We start from the raw sequence: 17,301 nt of genomic DNA on the forward strand, positions 1-17,301 counted from the left end.
TAACTGTGGCAAGGTGCCAACAGTGGGCTCAGGTCCTGTTGCACGATGAAGTTCTTAGTTCTTACACATTTGGGCATTCCACGACCATCCTTTCCACGTTTACTGTAATCCGTTGCTATTCTTCAGGCATCATGATTGTCAATTTGTAATGGTTTAAAGCTTTGAATATGGAAACAAGGCATGCCAATTTTGTTTTTGGTGAGTGCTGATACGAATGTGCAGTTTCACAAAACTTATCTCTGCTGCTCTCCATCATCCCCTGGTTTTGAACGGGAGACCGTGGAAACTTGAATTCCACAAGAAATAAACCAGCACTTAAATTTCATTCCAAACCCGTGCCAGCCATGGATAGTCGTACACAGAATACATAGAGGGATAATCCTATGGTACGGCATGTGGTTTCACAAAAACACAATAACCGATGGAAAATGTTAAGTCAAAATTGCAAAAGATGCGTCTTTCTGGCCAGAAAGCTCATTTGTCCATATCAAATCTATTACATGCGGTATACTCGGGAAAGAGTTGTGAAGTAACTTGCATATTTTCATCAAAAACATGATGAGCATGTGAATGCAGGGAATGGGCGCTAGAAACCAAATGATTATTATTCTACCTGAGTAACTATCCATCAAACATTTGATAGGCAAGTTATTCCAGCTGAGGGCCATTGCAGGCTTCACCTTCAATTGTTGGAACAGGTCATGCAAGTCCAAATGCGAGTGCTCACTTTGAGTGAAACTTTCGGCTGACAGACTCGTAGCTTGGAACATGAATAACTGCAACATGAGCATTTCAGCCAGTCATTATACCTAATCGTGCACCATGACTTAACTTCAAGTTACTGAACATACCATCGCCCCATGATGCCATTGTAAGCGGTGAGGACATTATCTTCTTTGCAGTTGACGAGATGTCGTTCAAAGTGATCTCCTCAACAGTTTTCAGGAAATATTCAATGGGTTTCCTGCAATTTTAGAGACAGAGAAAAAATTTAGATGATAACAGCTGTACTGGCAGAAGTGAATAATGGTTACATTTTTAATTAATGTCCTACTCTTGTGGACTCTGAAGAAATGTTATCTTACGCAGAACAACTGCATGCATTACAGTATGCTAAGTAACTACTCCTATGTCCTCAGTAGGCTTGGACTTGTTGGGGACCCAATTTATTCTGAAGTAATATCATAAAAAAACATCTAACATGGCTACACTAGTATTTTGGTGAGGACACAGCACATAAATATAGCAGGAAAATAGACTTGATTTATGTACCAGCATAGCAATACTCCTCATACCTTTCCCCATAAGTCAGAACCTGTCTTCCAATATCTTCAGATGCTATAGACTGCGAAAGGGGAAAAAATATGTAGTGTGAAGAACACTTTAAGAAAACAAGTCACATAGTTGGGATTTGATCAGGAGAAAGAACAGTGTACCCTTGATTCCAAGTTCATCAGTACTGCAGATTTGGTTGCCTCTTTAGCACGATCAAGCTGTTCTTGTGAAACTAAAAGAGGCAAAAGACAGAAGACAAAGGAATGTGACTGATGATGGTCAACCCAATGTGGAAATATATTCTAATTTGAGATGATAGACAAGAAGGAAACCTTTTCCAGGAGTTGCAATCTCAAGGAGTTCCCCGGCTGCCAAATCCACAGCCTTTGATGAGAAGTCTGGGCTCTGTTGAATGATAATATATTTTTTTTGAAAAAAACAATCAGTCAGCCGCATTTATTGCTTGAATGCAAGGGCATACACAGGTTAGACTATGCTCCATGAGATGCTTACAGTGACTGCATAAATTCCAAAAAGACCCGAATTGTTGTAGACACTGTTGAAAGCAGAGAATGATTCGATCTGTTGGTAGTTGGTCAAGATACGGAGATCTGTAGGTACAGCATCAAGGGTTGTGTTAAGATACTTCACAAAGGTTTGCTTGTAGCTCTAAGACAATAATGATTTGAAAAGAGGCATACACAATCGAGAATGCATTCCCTTTCCAGGCCCACCAGCAGAGAAGGACCCTCCTCCTCCCATGAGCATCTGCAAGTTAACAAATTGATTAACCTATCTTTGAGGCATTATAGATTTAAATATGCATCTATCACATGCGATAACATAAAAAAACAAGTTATAAAAACATTAAAAGCAATAACCCTTATACAAAACAGGCATAACCTCTACCATCCATAAATATTTAGATCACTTCAACAGTTGTTAGGCATACCTGAAGCACTGTCACAACCATTGCAGTTTTCTCTTGATTCCAGCCACCTGGCACCTCAAAAGCAAGTGCAATGTGTGTGCTCTGCTCACGTGAAATCAAAATTTTAAGCAACATGGAAGTAAATAATTCATAACAACTAAAGAATAATGTTGCAATGCCAACAACTCACTGGAGAATCTGCTTGGCAACGATAGTCCCCTCCCACGTACACTGATTTTGGCTCTTCAGGACGTTTCACACTGGGAAGGTCAGATAGAAGTGGTTCTACAACTGAAACCAAAGTATCATGCTCAACTCCTGATGCTGCAAGAACCATCCTGGGTGCCGTGTAATGTTCCTACATTTACCAGCACAATAAAAAATGTCAGAGAGATGCCTTCGTGACTAAAAATTAACTTGGGAAATAAACCATCGAGTCTTACAGCAACAAATTCCTCCAAGATGCTAACATCCAATCGGTTCACAGCGGATTCAGAAGCCATCAAAGGTTTTGCTAGCGCCCCAGAATATCCAGCTGAATGAAGCGCCTCCAGTAGTAGGCCTTGAGGATTAGCAGACACTTCAGCTATTTCAGATTTTATCTTCTGGAGCTATAGAAACCAATGGCACACCATTAGTACATAGCTAGGGAAAAAAAACTTAAGTTTACTTAGTTGATCAAGTACCTGCTCTTTGACCTCCCAATCCAAAAACGCTGGATTCCTCACACTGTCAATGAGAACTTCAACCATTTCTGGTGTATAGCTCTTCAATGCATCATAGGTATAGCTCATTTGTTCACGGGAAGCCGAAGCGGAGACATTTCCTCCAATGGCTTCTACCTCACGAACTAGCCGCAAGTGACTCCGATTCACTGTGCTCTTGAAGGCCATTCTCTCCAATAGATGCGACACTCCAGATGAAGCAGGTGTTTCATAAATGGAGCCACAGTCAATGTACAGACCCACTGATACTGCTGGACTCTGAAGTTAAGTTCACAAGAAAACATTATTGTCAGGGGGGGGGGGGGGGGGGGGGGGGGGGTATAACATAAGTCAGTGAGTCAGTGATGAGCCATACCGCTGACGTCTCCGAGGCAATCTTGACACCATTTGGAAGAGTAGTGATTTTTGTCTTAGATGGCTCTACAAAGTCCGGTAGAGGTGGGGGAATAGTAATGCCTGGGAGCGGAACATCAAGGGGGGGAAGTTGGCTTGATTTTCCCCCAAGAAGCCAGCCAAACAGGCCACCTTGGGACTGCTTCACAACACTTGTACTAGCAAGCCTGGTAGCACCGTGATGCTGAAAATTGAAAACAATACAGGTGTGAAATATGTCTTCATGTTACAGAATGTTTCAACAATAATAACATCGAGCAAGTGAGAACCACAATTCAAAGGGCATGTGACGTGGATGGAATTTATTTAACACAGCCAAATAAATGTGAGAATTAACAACCCTGGCCAAGAATTAACAACCATAATGGTTGAACGCCGAATCCCATAGGTATAGATTCGTAACTAAAGAAACAAATACCATGAATCGGAATTCCATTCATCTGTGTCGCTACATGAAAACAGGACTAAAGAACCCCGCTTCAGACTCATCGCCACTCGAGTATATGGAACCACGCGATCCGTTTGGATCCAATCTAACTGCGCCCATCGGCTCATACCTAGTGGATCGAGAACTCGAGATGTGCATGCAGCGGGGAACGGGAGGAGAAAGGGGAGAGCCCAACCTTGAGGGAGCGGAGGTGGCTCCCCGCAGCCCGATACATGGTTGCCGTCGAGGCGAGCCCCTGGAACTGCGGCGTCGGCGGCGGCGGAGGCGAGGGGCAGAGGAGGAGAAGCCGCCGGCGAGGGATGGTGCGCGCGTGCAGAAGCTGAGGAGAACTGGTGCGGCGGAGAGAAAAGGCCAGGGTTCCTCCGCCTCGCACGCTGGGCCGCTGGATCTGCAGGCCTCTTCTTGGTAGCCCGGGCGGGGATTTGTGGGCTCCGCTAGGCCGCTGATGGATTTGTGGGCTCTGTTAGGCCGATGATGGATTTATATATCTACTAGGCCGCTTAATTTGGGCTCTGTTAAGACTTGCATCGGGTGAGCCGGTGAGGTGATGGGTACCAATATTCTTTTCACTTCAAAACTCTAAATTATTTTTCACTAAAAATGTAGAGCCAGTTTTAGTCATTTTGAGCCTTTGTGTTATTTAGAATTAATAAAATAAATTTTAATGTTAATATATTTTAAATAAAATTGAAATATTTTCTACTCAATCTGAAACAATTTTCTAATGGAGCTAACTAACAACTTTTGCTTTAAATCTGGAACAATTTTCTCATGAGAAATATTTTTTTCCTAAACTTTTTTCCAAATCATTAAGAAGTTCCAACTTTGTAAAATTTTTTTTTTGAGAATCATGATGAAGTGTGGCATTATTTTAAAATTTTATCATAAGAAATGTAATGGTGAAAGATGAAATTTAATTTGAATGCTTAATTTAGAAATTATGGACTTTTAAGTTTTAAATTTTGTTGCATGTGCTAATAAATTTTATTTATTCACACATGCAAGCAGCACGGAGGAGACCATTCGTGACGAGTGACAAAAAAATCGCGCATGTGATGTATAATAGCTCCCTTCATTTGAATGTGAATGTATTAGGCACTCTAGCCTTTTTAAGAAAAGTAAAGGACACTCTTACCTGCTTTTACAGCACAACATTTTTCACACAACTTGGAAATTACAGTTCCGAAAGCTAGCTTGCAACTGCTAACCCAACATCTTACTAGATCTGAACATTCTTGCAAAATCACCTTCAGTGCACTACATAGCAACAGACTAGAAAGCATGCTAAAAAATAGAGTTCACCAGTAAAAGATCGTCTAGAAGTCTTATTTTCGTGAAGAGTAATAAAAAGTAGCATGACCAATCTCTTTTTCATGAAGAGTACTCATAATTTCTTTTTAACAATACAAACTGGATTGTCTGTGTCCTGCTGTGGGAAGAACACATACAAACTTACAAAAAGGGTATATGGATATCCAGTATTTCAAGGTCTTGTGCAGAGAAGAGAAAAAAAAGACAAGAAATTAAGCTGCATACGCTTCTTCTTTCTTTAGAGCAAAACTATAACGTCTGAACCATTGTGTATTCGAAGCAGCTTTTTGGTAAACGACACCATTGAAAACCGCAAGAACATCATCGTGCGACAGGACCTGTGTCCATTCTTAGCTCCCTCCCAATATCATGTTCCATCTCAAATGCGGTGGTGCTGCTCTGGTGCGCGCCAATGGACTGGGCGCCGTCAGCGGCGTACGCGTTGTAACCTGAGTTCGGGTCGCGGCTGGTGCCGGTGTAGAAGCTTCCGGTTGCGGCATCGCCGGTGTGCACCTCCTCCAGCTGAAGGCACTCATGCAGCTGCCCTACCACTTCGGTCATGGAAGGCCGCTGCGAGGACGCCTGCATGGTGCACTTGAGCGCGATGTCCGTGACCTTCCACACGCTATTGACGTCGTAGTTGCCATGCATGCGTGCGTCCACGACGCCCTCAATGTTGCCGCGTGCCAGGCGCCGGCGCGCCCAATCGATTATGTTGGTGGGCTCTGGGTCACGCACGATGGCCGGTTTTCCTGTGACCAGCTCTAGAAGCACAACGCCAAAGCTGTATACGTCGCTCTTTGTTGTCGGCTTTTGTGTTGCATAGTATCTGCACATTTTGATTGCATCAGCAAATCGTTGGAGAGAAGAAAAGGGAACATATGTGATTGAGTAAAGGGATTTGGGATTGACATGCATACTCTGGATCAAGGTATCCGTGTGTACCGACAAGTGAGTATGTGGAGACTTGCATGCCACTGTCGTGATTAAAAGTTTTCGACAATCCAAAGTCAGCAATTTTGGCCTCTAGTTTTTCATTTAGCAGGATGTTGGTCGCCTTCACATCCCTGTGAATGAGAGGTGGATTGCACCCCCTGTGCAAATACTCCAGCCCTTTGACACGTACATTAATGTTGTCCACGCTTATTATATCAAAACAAAAACAATATTTATTGGACTATTGATTTCAAATTCAAAAATACCTTGTGCTGATTCGAGTGCGATTCGAAGCCTCTGCGTCCAGGTTAAGCATCTTCTACTACTGCCGTTTCCTACAAACAAGATTGGTGGAAGGAGCAATTCATCATATCAAAAGGAGGCACAGATGATCATATGGATCGGTAACATTTTAGATCTTGGAAGTTTGAAGTGTTACAGAGGGGTGCCATGCAAATTGGACTGCTTTTCAAATTTCAACTCTCATGGTCATAGGTAGGCCTGCTAATTGGATTGTAATCCAACTCTAACCCACACCAATCCACATCAAGTTAATTTATTTTTTAACCCAACTCACCCTATATTTATTATCTAAACCCAAGCCAATTCACCCTACTATCAACGAACCCATGGGTTTGATATAAAAAAATGTGGTTTGCTATATAAACCTATGGGCTCATATAAAAACTCGTATATATTTGAAATAAATGTGAGTCCGACATGTGGATCCTACGTCAAGAACCGGACTCTAACACTAAAACGTCGTGTTTCACACCTTAAAATTTTAGCAAAATTGATCGAAATTTGTTGAAGATGACAGAGTTTGACTGCCCGTTACTTTGTGCTAAATAGAATGGCTAAATATACATTTGGGCCCCGCATTAAGAGCCAGACTCTGGAATTAAAACCTCGCATTCACACCTTAAAATTTTAGCGAAATTCATCAAAATTTGTTGGAGATGACTCAATTTGATTGCCCACTACTTTGTGTAAAATAGTATGGCTAAACATACATGTGGGTCTCGCGTCAAGAGCCGGACTCTAGAATTAAAATCTTGCGTTCACACCTTAAAATTTTAATGAAATCCATCAAAATTTGTTGGAGATGACTCAATTTGACTGCCCACTACTTTGTGTAAAATAGTATAGCTGGACATATGTTAGGGCCCCATGTCAAGAGTCGGACCCTCGAACTAAACCTCCCTTTCACACTTTAAAATTTTAATGAAATTGATCGAATTTTGTTGGAGATGACTCAATTTAAGTGTCCGCTACTTTGTGCAAAATAGTATAGCTGGACATATATATGGGCCCCACGTCAAGAGTCGGACCCTCGAACTAAAACCTCCCTTTCACACTTTAAAATTTTAACGAAATTGATTGAAATTTGTTGGAGATGATTTTGTTTAATAATTAGCTACTTCATGCGAAAAATTATAGTTGGACTTATATGTGGGCCCACATTAAGAATTGGATCGTTAAATTGTTCTGTGAATCAAACCAATACAACCCACTCTAAACCACTCCCAAACTATTTTCTCTTAGGAGGAATCCAAACTAAACCAAACCATTTGATGAATCAGTCTATTAATAACCAATCTAAACAACTTTCCAAAGAAATCCAATACCTTAAAACCATTAAACCCAATCCAATTAGCACGGCTATGGTCACAGGACATACCTGCAATCTGCTCATGCAGGGTGCCCTCTGACATGTACTCGTAGACAAGTCCCATGTGGTGCCCGTCCTTGCAGTAGCCAATCATGGACACGAGATTCTTGTGATGAATCCGTGTTAAGATCTGTGCCTGAAAAAGTAATCATGGCTAATCAGCAAATGCCAACGTGGAAATTCTTGGTGCAAATTCTGAAGAAATTCTACCTCTGCGAGGAACTCCTTGACACCCTGATTAGAAGTCTGAGACCGCAGCTTGACCGCCACCGGAGTACCATCCGCCAAAGAGCCACTGTAGACTTTTCCGAACCCTCCTTGTCCGAGCACACGCTCGAACTTGTTCGTTATGACCTCTAATTCCCTGTACGTGAATTGACGGTTCTCAAGCTGCAGCGAGCTCTGCGGGTGCGTCGCCGGCGTCTCGTTCTGAGGCTTCACAGTGTTGGTAGTTGATCCTGAATGGGCAAATAAACCCAAATTGCTAGATTAGGGTGGGTAAATTGCTAAATCAGACAGTTTTGGTAACCTATTCACCTTGCCTTTTCCGTCTCATGAAGCAAAAGAATAATGCCGCCAGTAGTCCTATAACCACAATCAGAACTACAGGGACTGCAATGTAGACGGCATGCTTGCTCTTCCCCTTTGGCGGCTTACATGACTCGGCGTCGGTGCAAAGGTTTGGGTTATTACCATATCTACAAACAAATGAGAATCACGAAATGATAAAACAAAATATGCTTCTGCAATAGGTTGTTTAACAAGAATCACGAAATGTACTGTAGATTTAGGGAGCCTTCTTCAACTCTTTTGAGAAGTCCAGAAGGGATTGATCCGCTGAGCTGGTTGCCTGTCAAATCTCTGAAAGAACCGAATGCTTCTTATGTGAGTTAACGTGATGCATTGCCGCATTGGGGCCAGATAAAGCAAAATTTTATAGGTTAGCAACTTACAGAACTGTTAGTGAAGGTAGCTGTGAAATGACATCAGGAATTGAGCCTGTCAAGTTGTTATATGATAGATTCCTGCAAATATGGATCATGATGAGTCTTGATTTATTTAATTTGTTACAGAGATCAAGAAATCATTTTGCGATGACACTGAAATACATCAAGAACTGATGTACACATACAAATATCGAATGGCCTTGAAATTTGCGAATGAAGACGATATATCACCGTCCAAACCACTGAATGATATGTTCCTGCAAAATATTTGAAAAAACAGTCTAAGCCTAGCCTTCTCTCTTAACCCAATTAAGATACTAATTACTCCTTCGTCACAAATACATGACATCAAACATCATGGACAAAACCCAGTCAAAGTTTTGGAACTTTTACTCTCAATAACTTTTGGAATGCTTAGTGTGAAGGCATTGGATTATATGTCCATATTTCTTCTTATAAGTAATTTTATTTTTTGCGAGGAATTCTCATAACTAATTTCATTATTTATCTGTTTTTATTGGGATCATGTCAAACGTTGGATCTATTTTTCTTTACTGGAGGAGTAGCTTTTCCCTTTTTTTAAAAAAAAATGTTGGCAGAGGATGCTAAATGTTCTAAAATAGACTAATTGTTTCGTTTGTGTCTTAAACGTCAGACTGTCAGAGTCTTGAGCACAAGTTAGTGTTATGTACTCCAGTACTTACACGCCGGTGATTTTTGGAGGAATGGATACACCATAGCTGCAAGTCAATCCGTCCCACGCAAAAGACTTGGGACCACACGGGTCACCCCTCCAGTTCTTCTGAACGCGGTACTTCGTCTTGATCGCCGTGATGGCAGATACTGTCAGTTTAAGACCAGACGCGTTGCTGGCTTATTTAGCCATGAGCTCATCTGGATGCAGGATGCTCAACTCATGATGTGTTTCTACACGCACATACGTACCGTCCTGGGAGTATGTGCCAGCGTTGGTGGTCGAGATGATGGAGAAAACCTCGACGCCGTTGATGAAAGGCGGCAGCGTTGAGTTGGCCGTGGCGTTGATGGTGACGTTGTACCGGGCGGAGCCCGCCGGCAAGGGAACATCACTGTAGGCGGCGTTGCTGCGGAGGTAGTCCGGCGTGATGCCGCCCGGGGACCACAGCTCGCCGTTGATGTGGATGGAGAACTCGCGCACGGAGTTGTTGGGGAGGAGCTGCAGCTCGGAGAAGTGCATGACGGCGGTGTATTGTGGCGTCGGGTCCTTGGGCTGCGGCTTGCTGTCCCAGTAGAAGTAGATGCCCCTGGTGGCGTTGCGAGGCGTGATCGCCGTCTGCATCACCTTCGACGGCGCCTCGAAGAGATCGTTGTCTATGTTTCGCACCTTCTCCGTCGTTGATATCACGTCGTAGGTGGCGGCGTCGATCCAAGGGTACCATACTCTGTCGTGTGGATCGTCGGGGTACCTAATCGATCATTGTTATTTCCGATGTCAAGATTTTGTGCCTCTGTCAGACATGTTAATGGGCGTGGATAAATGCTGGTGATGATATAGAGACTGGGATCTTTTAATTTTTGCTCACCTGACGCCGTCTGTACCAGGGCCAAAGTTGGTCCTGCCGAGAAGAACCAAGCCCTGCATCGCGTTTGCTTGAGGGTAGAGCGAGTTCTTGAGAGGCCTCAGGTCCAGCAACGAGATGAACGGCGTCCCGGTGCCGGTGTTCACCAAGCAAACCTGAACGAAGTCGTCGGGCACGACGACGATGGCCTCCATGACCTCATAACCATCTGGGCTCGAGACGTTCACCATGCCCCAGAAGTTGACGCCGATGTAGAGGTCGAAGATGGGCAGCTGGCCGAGGCCGTCGTAGTTGCCGTATATGAACGCGGCGCGGACGAGGTACTTGAACCCGGCGACGAGGGAGCGGAGCGTGTAGCAGTTCCGAGCCCCGTCGGGGAAGCTGCGCACGTTGTGGTAGCGCCTGGAGGGCACCTGCGTGATGTACTCGGCGGAGATGTTGTGGTTGGAGCCGGTGTCCGTGAAGCCGGCGTCCGGGACGGTCGACAGCTTGGTGGTGTCGTCCACGTAGCCCGCCGTCCCCGGGAGGCCACAGTCTATGCTGATGAAACCTGCAATAACCGCACGCACAGTATCGTTTTTATTCGTTTCCAGCCGTGTATATATGCTGGACGCATTCATGTACATGAAGCTATGTAGTCATGCCGGCCACCTATTCGTGCAGAGGTATCTGAAAATGTTGTGAAACCACTGAGATGTTGAGCAGCATACCTATGCTGTCGGGCTGCGCTCGAGCTTGGAGTACTCCGGCGGTGGCAGCGGCGGCGAGACAGGTAAGCAGCAGCCACGGTTTTGCTACCATTGTTCCTGGCTTTGAATGCTTCTTCTTCATACCACAAGCAAGCAGCCAAAGGAGCATAATATATGTTCAACTCTGTGTACGGTGCACCCTATACGTAGTAGCGAGTCCTTGTAGCAGATAAACAAGCGTCAACGCTCCCAAAGGTCCTCTGTACAGGGGGAGAAAAAAGAAGTCCCAGTTGCTAGGGGACATTGACCACGTCAGCAACACTGCCATAATGTTTTACTCTATCGGGGGAAACAGTTGGTGGTATATAAAGCTTGCGTGACACTCCACGCCGTGTAAAATCGCTTGTGACGCTTTTTTCTTCTCTTGATACACTCCACCTCATGCGTATTTCAGGGGGGGAAAAAAGTTCGGCACATCTTTATCCCGTACAGCTTGCCCAGCGCCGTTCGGTGCCCCTTTAGGCTACGGCTAGTCTTGTTGGGTTTAGAACCGTTATGTTTGTTTTTAGCATAATTGAAATGTAAATGTCTAACACCATGCATTATGAATTTATGAATTTATCTGTAGCCACATAGCATTGTAGAGACCTTTCACTGTTTGGTACAGATAACATTCGGAACACATATTTGGGTGAACAGAAGCAACAACATTTTACAAAAAACATACCTTGCCAAATGGTCCGGTATTTTACTCTTAATCTGAAAGGACAAAGGTTTTGGAGATGCTTATTTGTCTGTTGACGGAAATTCCCTTTTTTTTCCTCATCAGCTTGCAGACCAGATCGAGAGGCCTGCTCAAACGAATTCTTATTTCTTGCCCTGGCAGATAGATCGAGGTTTCCTAAGAGGAAGGGACTTTGTTTGTTTGTGCGAGTGTGCGACGGTGGGAGCTGTGATCGTTGCGGGAGAAAGGACATGCTAGAGCCGTGCCACAGCTAGAGTAACGCACTTGGTAACATTATTATCCTTGGTCAAGTAGTAACGCACGGGTGATTCATGTTTCACAACTAAGAAGAAGGTGGGAAATGAGTTGGAGGTGAGTGTAGAACTGCCAAATCAAAGTGGGAATCGCCTCGTGCAAACAAAAGGTACCGGCTGAAATTCTTGAAAGGAAGTTGGTACAGAAGGGGCACGCATCAACCGTCATGGTAAAGGTACGATGGTTAAACCTTCCAGAATCGGAAAACTGCTGGGGGTCACATATAGTTGGTGTGCTTTGTGAACTGCGATCTTGACGGTTGTTATTTTAAAAATTACAGATATTGTTCTAAACATGTATGTATTTGTAAAGCTAACTCATGAAATTATCTCTTTTACGGGTAGAAGACGACTTCATCCCCTTATTCCCGTGTCTTCCGGCTACTTTATCCCCAACTTTGATTTCACGTTTCTGTAAAATATATACACGAACCATTATGTCAAGGGGGTCCCTCTGGATCCATTTCACATCGATAACGCGCCCTCGTTCAAAAAACTATCCGTAGAGTATTCATACGTCAATCGAAACCGACTCCACAAACTTTGGTAACTCCAACTTCAACTTCGATTTTATTAATAACTACTTATGAGACCTTTTTTTGGCACATATCCCTTATCTCAAGTTTTTGATCAAACCAATCCATTGACACAACGCAAAGAAATGAGCAGTCCCAAAGGAATGAACCGGAATATCCACCTTTAAAAGGAATTAACTGAAGCAGCAAATGCGCCTGTTCAGGCAAATGCTGAAAACAGAGCTAGCACCCGCTAGTAACAGCAGCATACATAGCACCACTAGGAACAGCATGGTTGGTCGAGTAGTAACTAAACGAGACTAGATCGATCCAGACAAAACAAAGAAACTTATGTTGCAGATGAAATATTATTTCCTGGCGGACTCTGGACAAAAACAGAGGATTTGGTATAGCAAAGACCGTCACCATCCCAATAGAGGGCTCCAGAGAACACTCTAAAAGGGGAGCATGTGGTCAACCACCAAGAATCTAGCAGTGGGCCTAGCTTCGTACCATGATCAATTCACTCTCTCTCGCGACATGACATTGTTTCACGCTTTTCCTTCGCTACTAGAAATTTCTAGTCTAGTCTAGTATAGTATAGTCATTTATTTCCCATTGATGAAATTTCTAGTCTAGTATAGTTCTAGTATAGTATTTCTCGTTGATTTGATTCCTCATCTCCATAGTTGAATAATAAACCTAGACACAAACTAGATACGGAAATGCCTATTTCAAGCACTGGTATAGAGCTAGCAAGATAAGGGAAAGACAAAGCAAGAAGGTTCTCCAGTAGGATGATTCTCGATGCAAGAGATTGCACTTAACCTTGAATGCAATTTATAAATTCGACAGCGATAGTCCCTCGGACTCGAAAAGTAATAACGAAAATGGCTAATCCAATAGCAGATTCCGCAGCTGCCACTGTTGGAACTAATGAAGCAAATGATTGACCCATCATATCATCCAAAGAAACGGAAAATACCAAAAAGTTCAAATTGACAGCTAATAACATTGATTCAATTGGCATTGACATAATAAGAATATTTCGTGAAGAAAGATATTTCCATAAATAAATGTTATATCATCTCTAGAGTGAAATGTACGAATATTAACTAAACATTCCATCCATTTCCGGGACATTATACTTAATGTGGAGCGATGCAACCGACGGGAATCCTAATTGGATTGGCGGACTAGTGAAATTCATGTAATTTAGAGTTGGCAATGGGAGCTGGTGATAAACAGAGAATGGTGGCTCCTTTCCTTTCGCCCAGGGGGCATCGTCGTCGGGGACAGGCTTCGATTTCTATAGTATTTAGATATAGAGATAGATGATGATAGAGATCTAGATCTTTCTATAGATAGATCCTTAGCCTAACCAAACCTCCATGCTCACTGGTACTTTGACGTCACTATAGGTAGGTCTCCGTGGGTCTTGAGTTCGGCAAGACGACTTCGGTTCACACGTGAAAGTGCTTCGAAAGGCACCGGCTCCCAATGGTGAAATTCTTGCTGAAAGCACAGCTACGTGCTGGCACTCAATCAAGTAGTAGCGCTGGCACGTCACTCGGCTCCTCTCCTCGGCTATTTCTCCTTAGGCGCATGTCGCAGCAACACAAAACGAGGGTTTCGCTCGTTATAGGACTTGACCAAACATCTCACGACACGAGCTGACGACAGCCATGCAGCACCTGTATGAAAGTCAGTATTATCCTGAGATTTATGGAACCGCGTGACAACAGCTCGAGCAACGCAGCGCGTGTTCAGGAATGTGCTGGAAGAACACCTGCGCTCATCTTCTGGCTGCCCGATTGAAACAAGGCAGGGATGGAACAGATGATGTTTATTATAGACGTGGCAAAATGTGGGTTCGATTTTGGCCCGATGCAGGGTCAGGTTTCGTCTTTTAGAGACTCCTTTCTAAGTGCTAGCCAACTAACTCTTGATGATGGGGCCAGCAAGCATATCTCAGCAATTGTGTATTTGTGTACGACAGGCAACTATATAACTCGATCATTAGGTGGCAGTGGACCTATGAGTACTGGTGACTTCGTCCGAAATTGCCAAATTACAAGCTGGAAATTATTTTTCGAGTGAAACACTCTATGTTTAAACACTATGTTTAAACTTGTGACGGAGTGTCATCTAGGTCTATAAATTTTGAAACTGCAGATTGAGATCCATAAACTTGTTACATTTACTTGTTAAATGTAATGCATGTTCAAAGTTCCCAAACACTCCTATTGTTGCTGATGTGGCATTACCAATGTGGAGAGATTACTTACTGATGAATTAAAATTAAAGAAGAAAATAAAAAAGGAAAGTACAAGTTGGATCCTATGCAAGCACCAAACAAATCAAAGAATAAAAAAATAAGAAAGAAAAACCCTAAAGAAAATCCTTTCTTTAAAAAATCGATCAATTCTAACTTGTTTAAAAACAAATCTCAAGGTCCATGGTGATGACCGATGACAATGCCATATTAGCATACCAACGTAACACAAGTCTAAAGGCTCATAATATGTAATTTTAAAATTCATGGACCTAGCTAGAACTCCATGACAAGTTTAAAGCCCGCTGAAACATTTCACTTTTTTCCCCCTTTTTTCAGAAAAGAAGAATTTACTATTCTTCCTAGTAGAAAAGAAAAAAGTGGATATTGATCAGAGTCGTTGGGTCATCCCGCAAAGGATGACTCTAGAAATTACCACATTAATTTAGAATATTAATTTAGAATATGTTTCCAGTCTACTCACCTTAGGTCATTTTAGTTCTATCCTAACTCCTAAGTCATTCTTCTTAACTTTGACAGAGTTCATAGAAAAAGCACAGCAGCATCTACAACATCTTCATGGTGCGTTTATTTGGTAGTATATATAGATGTTAATTATTTTAATATAAATTTAGTCGAAGTTAGAGAATTTTAACTTAGGACAAAACTTCAACAACCTATATTTTAGAGAACAGATGAAGCATTTTTTTGCCTTCGGAGGATTCAGGCAAGTTGCATTATACTCTTACTTGATTCACGGTAAGGGCCATTTGGGTAATTTACTAAATAATATATCCATTTTCAATGTCATTGTCTCAATAAGATAATCTTGCAAGCATCTCCATTTGTTTACTCCAAATAATATCACCATCCTTCCTTAAAAAGAAATGAACATTGACCGAGGTGTTACGTATCATGTAAGTAGAATTTGTATTTGCAAGTCGTCAGTTTGACTTGAAGCGCCCAAGTTGCATTCTTCTACCATTTTTGCGAGGAGCGAGTTGCATTATACATGATTGACGAAGCTGCTCTGGTCATTGTACCGAATAACCTTTACAATCTTCACTATCGCGGATAACTTCGCAAAGCTATGTGTACGTACTTCCGTACTTTCTTCCACAAAGCTTACGTCAAACTGCTTGATTTGATTGGGATTTTTGCACAGGAACAACGATCCCGCCGTCAGACTTTTGTTCCTCTGGCTTCCTGCAAACACATTACGTCAGACTGCGGGAATGTTGGCTAGAGGGCCGCCTCTATTTCACATTGTCGCGGACCACGCAAACACATTACGTGCATTTACCTTAATTTTGCATGCCCTTCTAAGGTTCAGAAAATAAACTCGGATGAAAGATCATGATTCCAAGGTCTTACAAAAAAAAACTGCATGCAATCCTTTTTTAGAGCCCAACTGCACACAACCTTTGGGCCTTTGTAGGCTCGAACTTGCTTTAACGTTATTTAGTGTAATAACGTTATTGAAAACCCCAAGAAGAGCATTATCGTGCAACAGGACCTGTGCCCATTCTTGGCACCTTCCCAAAATTATGCTCCATCTCAAATGCAGTGCTGGTCTGGCTCACGTCAGTCGACTGGCTTTCAACCGCATATGCATTATAGCCCAAGTCAAGGTCACTGCTGCTGCGGGTGTAGAAACTGCCCATTCTACCACCTCCAGTTCGACGCCCCTCCTCGAGCTCGAGGCATTCCTGCAACTGCGCCACCACATCGGTCATTGTAGATCGTTGCACCGGCGCTTGCATGGTGCACTTTAGTGCGATATCTGTGACCTTCCACACACTGTTAACATCATACTCGCCACGCATTCACTTGTCAACAATGTCCTCAATGTTGCCTCGTGCCAAGCGCCGGCGCACCCATTAGATGATGCTTGTGGGCTCCGGGTCAGATAGGATGGGCTGCCTCCCTGTGACCAGCTCCAGTAGCACAATACCAAAGCTATAAATATCATTCTTTGTTGTTGGCTGCATAGTTGCCTGGTACCTAAAAGTTTGGTTGTGTGCGCAGATAGATTACAATTAGAGGGCAATGAAAATTTTAAGAGATTTGATAGTGGGCACTTAATTGACATACTCTGGATCAACATATCCAGGTGTACCAACGAGAGTATTCGTTGATACACCAGCTTCGTTATCAAGGTTGAAAGCGGTTGGACAAGCCAAAGTCAGCAATCTTGGCCTCCAGTTTTGTGTTCAATAAGATATTAGTTGCCTTCACATCCCTATGAATAAGAGGTGGGTTGCACCCCTTGTGCAGATACTCCAACCCTACAAGTATATTAGTGTTCACGCTTCCAGCAAAATCAAAACTCAAATATCAATTGCCATGCAGATTAATATAAAGATGTAAATAGTAAAATGTACCATCAACATCAACCCCTAAATTGTTTGATGTTTGTCATTTAGGCTCCAAACTAATTTACACTCTCATGTCTCTTGATATGCAAAGTGGTCCACCCAAGATTCAAAAGCCCATTGTAAATACTTTTGGTTGTTGATGCGAACACTAACAAGACATGTTCTACTGATTTGGGTGCTAATAAGACGTGAGCTGCAGAGATGATCAT

General features: G+C 42.9%; 2 protein-coding genes and 1 pseudogene across 2 annotated transcripts; all 3 read right to left on the bottom strand.

Annotated features, from left to right (window-relative positions):
• Nucleotides 1-415: 415 nt before the first annotated feature.
• On the bottom strand, nt 416-4,145 carry LOC101762810 (mitochondrial-processing peptidase subunit alpha). Its single transcript, XM_004961384.3, has 13 exons — nt 3,948-4,145; nt 3,287-3,508; nt 2,893-3,189; nt 2,650-2,817; nt 2,397-2,564; nt 2,228-2,308; nt 1,977-2,043; nt 1,789-1,886; nt 1,608-1,680; nt 1,437-1,507; nt 1,296-1,345; nt 852-964; nt 416-776 (listed from the first exon to the last, which is right to left on the bottom strand). The coding sequence occupies exons 1-13, from the start codon at nt 3,984-3,986 to the stop codon at nt 724-726; spliced, it is 1,500 nt and encodes a 499-aa protein (XP_004961441.1). The 5' UTR covers nt 3,987-4,145; the 3' UTR covers nt 416-723.
• A 937-nt stretch (nt 4,146-5,082) lies between these two features.
• On the bottom strand, nt 5,083-11,038 carry LOC101763217 (putative leucine-rich repeat receptor-like protein kinase At2g19210). Its single transcript, XM_004961385.4, has 13 exons — nt 10,908-11,038; nt 10,201-10,747; nt 9,584-10,083; nt 9,343-9,481; nt 8,824-8,895; nt 8,645-8,716; nt 8,472-8,552; nt 8,229-8,389; nt 7,902-8,149; nt 7,701-7,827; nt 6,286-6,354; nt 6,004-6,196; nt 5,083-5,912 (listed from the first exon to the last, which is right to left on the bottom strand). The coding sequence occupies exons 1-13, from the start codon at nt 11,026-11,028 to the stop codon at nt 5,405-5,407; spliced, it is 2,838 nt and encodes a 945-aa protein (XP_004961442.2). The 5' UTR covers nt 11,029-11,038; the 3' UTR covers nt 5,083-5,404.
• A 4,643-nt stretch (nt 11,039-15,681) lies between these two features.
• Nucleotides 15,682-17,136, bottom strand: LOC111255681 (annotated as a pseudogene).
• Between the last annotated feature and the right edge of the window lie 165 nt (nt 17,137-17,301).

The sequence above is a fragment of the Setaria italica genome, chromosome III (genome assembly GCF_000263155.2).
Source record: "Setaria italica strain Yugu1 chromosome III, Setaria_italica_v2.0, whole genome shotgun sequence".
In the NCBI taxonomy this organism is placed as follows: Eukaryota; Viridiplantae; Streptophyta; class Magnoliopsida; order Poales; family Poaceae; genus Setaria; species Setaria italica.